Source organism: Perna viridis, chromosome 13, assembly GCF_037379345.1.
Source record: "Perna viridis isolate PV_CMFRI_1.1 ecotype Kerala chromosome 13, ASM3737934v1, whole genome shotgun sequence".
Lineage (NCBI taxonomy): Eukaryota > Metazoa > Mollusca > Bivalvia > Mytilida > Mytilidae > Perna > Perna viridis.
The window spans coordinates 15,497,425-15,500,400 of NC_142457.1; the positions used below are offsets into that span (position 1 = coordinate 15,497,425).

The window sequence follows — 2,976 nt, forward strand, 5'->3', positions numbered from 1 at the left end:
CTTCTGTCAACTCACTCATCCGCCATTTTTTTCCTCCACCTTCAGTACAGTTACTTTTGATTTTTTTTAATGTTTATTGGGAAACTCTGCTATAAAAACTGATTTTGTCTGATATTGTATTGTTGTATTCTGTTATATTTGTGATGACTTTGTCTGAATCATGCCTCCTGGTATCTTCATGGAATAAATGATTTGAACATGAGAAAAAGAAATTAAAACTAAATAAATTCATTTTTTATTTTGTACATTTGATTATATATAAACAACATATTGAACAACTAAATTATTTAGCACTAACAAAATTCTTTGATAAGAAAGAAGCACAAATATAAACAAACTACTAAAATCATACTGCAATATGGCAAAAGTTAATTCAAGGCAAAAAGCACAAATATACTGTTGAAACACAAATAAAACAGTAAATTTCAGTCAATGTGTAACAAGTAAGATGCGGCATCAGCATACTGGACTGGTGTGAGTTCCTGGTTTTGAAGTCTGGTTTTCAGGTTGGCGAGTCTGTTGTCTATCTCTCTGTATTTTCTTTTCTTTGGTACTCCTTTACCACCAGCTGAATACTGTATTAGAGTCAATGCGTTTATTGCTTCTTCTTGTTTGAGTAGTCGAATCATGTTGAAAATGTTCGGGTGTTGTGATTTTACAAGTTTCTTCAACTCCCCATGCCAACCTTCAAGGTGATTTGTAGTTCTGGGTCCCTCTGTGGCGTAGTGGTTCCAGAGGTTGCGATGGCCTTCAACCCAGTAGCTGGTGACGTAGTCGGTGAAACCTAAAGTGTCAGTGTTGGTGTCAGCATCGTTGATGTCCTCAAGTGCATTAAACCATACGTCTTCAACAGTGTTTGGTGGTAGTAGTGGTAGTACAGCTGCTCTACGAACTAGTTGGTGGACATACTCATCATCTTTGTATGCAGTTTGAAGGCCATGTTTCTGTGCATTTCTCCATATACACTGGGTGTAGTGGAAGAAACAACCTTTGATGTTGATGCCAGGGAATACTGCGTAGGCGGCATTGTGTACTGCTGTTTCGTAGTCTACAAACATGGTTGTCGGGTGAAGAGGAGTGTTGTTGGTGTTACATAGATCTTTGAGTATACTGAGTAGTCGAATATACATTGGTTGTTCTTTACCGGGTAGTAAACTGTACACCAGTGGAAACATAGTTCCATCAACCATAGCGTGAAGAGTATATAACTGGTAAAAGTAGGTAGGGCATGAGTAAAATGTACCATCAGCATAAATAGTAGTAGCTGCAGCTAAGTGAGTAAGGTTGGTTGGTGTACTAAATATCAACATGCGGCCATGTGTGTTGTCATCTGCTAGAAGAAATTGTTGTCGAACAGTTGTGTCAGCCCATTCACCCTCAATATTAATATCAGCTGCTGAGTTTGGTAGTGCGGGTAGTAGTTTGTGTCTCTCGTTGTATAGGCTGCCTTTACAGGACTGGAAAGTTGGTATGTGTGAAACGAGATTATGTGTGTCATCATTCTACTCATTTCCACTCAAAATTTATTTTGTAGGAAAATTTATAAACACTAATTTTTCATATTTAATTCTCAGGTAAATTTTACCTGTAAAACTAATTAATTACTAATTATTGTAACAACATATTAGGCTATAATAACATCTATTGTTCTCTGCATGTTGGAATAGGTAGAATATATAATTTCAAAATGTTGGAATAGCTAGAAGACACCGTAATAATTAATTCAATAATCCTTTCACAAACGATTATGTATTACACTAAACATTAGAAAAATACATGGCATGCATGTTTCGATTGCTGCCTCGAAATGGCTGTTTCATTTTGTTTCTGAAACTTATTTTGTTGATTTTTTTAAACGGGATTAGGTAAATTTAAATCAAAGGTAATTCTACTACCCTGAAATACATTTTGTTATTTGTTTACAGTTATGTTTAGATTATAATTAGCTAATTAGTTCATTGAACTGATGTTAAAAGCTGTCATTTTCGTAATTTTTTGTTTCTGTTGAAATACGCCTTAGCCTAGAATTATTTCTACTAATTGTACTTTTACTGTATAATTTCATTCGATATCCACAAATAAAATGCATTAAATACATGAAATAGGTGTCTATATATTTATTGACTTAAAAGACAAAAAATCGACCTAGTTAAATTCGTATGCTTGTGACTTCTGTTGACCTTGATCTGCGCATATGCTATAATGGCCGCTTCTTTATATATTCTTTATTCCAGAAGCAATACAGCTTATAGGACTACAACATGGATAATAATACAATACTATACAATTAAATTAAAATAAAATGCGGAGCATGACAAACATATTACATATTTTAGAATTTCTAATCTTTTCAGCTAAAAATAAGTATTTTCCAAGATTATTTAACTCTTTTATATTATTAACAGAGAATAACTGCATCAATTTATAACAAGATGGGCGTCTATAATAATAAGGTTTGATATATTTTGTACGTATATCAGTATACTTTGAACATTCCAAAACAAAATGATACTCATCTTCAAAACAATTTAGTTGACACATTCTACATATCCTTGCATTTCTATCGATATTATAATATCTTCCAACTTCACTAGCTAGACTATGTGCGTTTATTCTATATTTGGTTATAACATACTTATATCTGTAGTTAATTGGTCTATCAAGATAAAATTGTAAATTGAATCTATCATAAATATATCTATAAAAACGACATTTTGGTGAAGTGTCAAAAAAAGCAGTAGCTTGACATATAAACTCATCCACAAGGCGTTGCCTGAATAAAGCAATAAAAACCTTTTCCATAGTTACATTTTGTGCTATCCATACATCATTAAAACCATATTTACACAATAGCTCTCTTATTCTACATGACCAGTTCATCTTATGATTTGGCTTTCCATAACTGGAAGCTAACATTTCATTATAACAACCTTTCAACACACAATTTTCTGTTTTTAAAAGTTTTATCCAATATTT

General features: G+C 32.9%; 1 protein-coding gene across 1 annotated transcript; it reads right to left on the reverse strand.

Annotated features, from left to right (window-relative positions):
• Positions 1 to 425: 425 nt before the first annotated feature.
• On the reverse strand, positions 426 to 1,364 carry LOC148599724 (uncharacterized). Its single transcript, XM_088559173.1, has one exon. It carries the CDS (start codon positions 1,308 to 1,310, stop codon positions 426 to 428), a length of 885 nt encoding a protein of 294 aa, XP_088415299.1. The 5' UTR covers positions 1,311 to 1,364.
• Between the last annotated feature and the right edge of the window lie 1,612 nt (positions 1,365 to 2,976).

Coding starts and splice junctions, on each gene's coding strand:
- LOC148599724 (XM_088559173.1), bottom strand. CDS start 1,310: ATGTTGATATTTAGTACACCAACCAACCTTACTCACTTAGCTGCAGCT.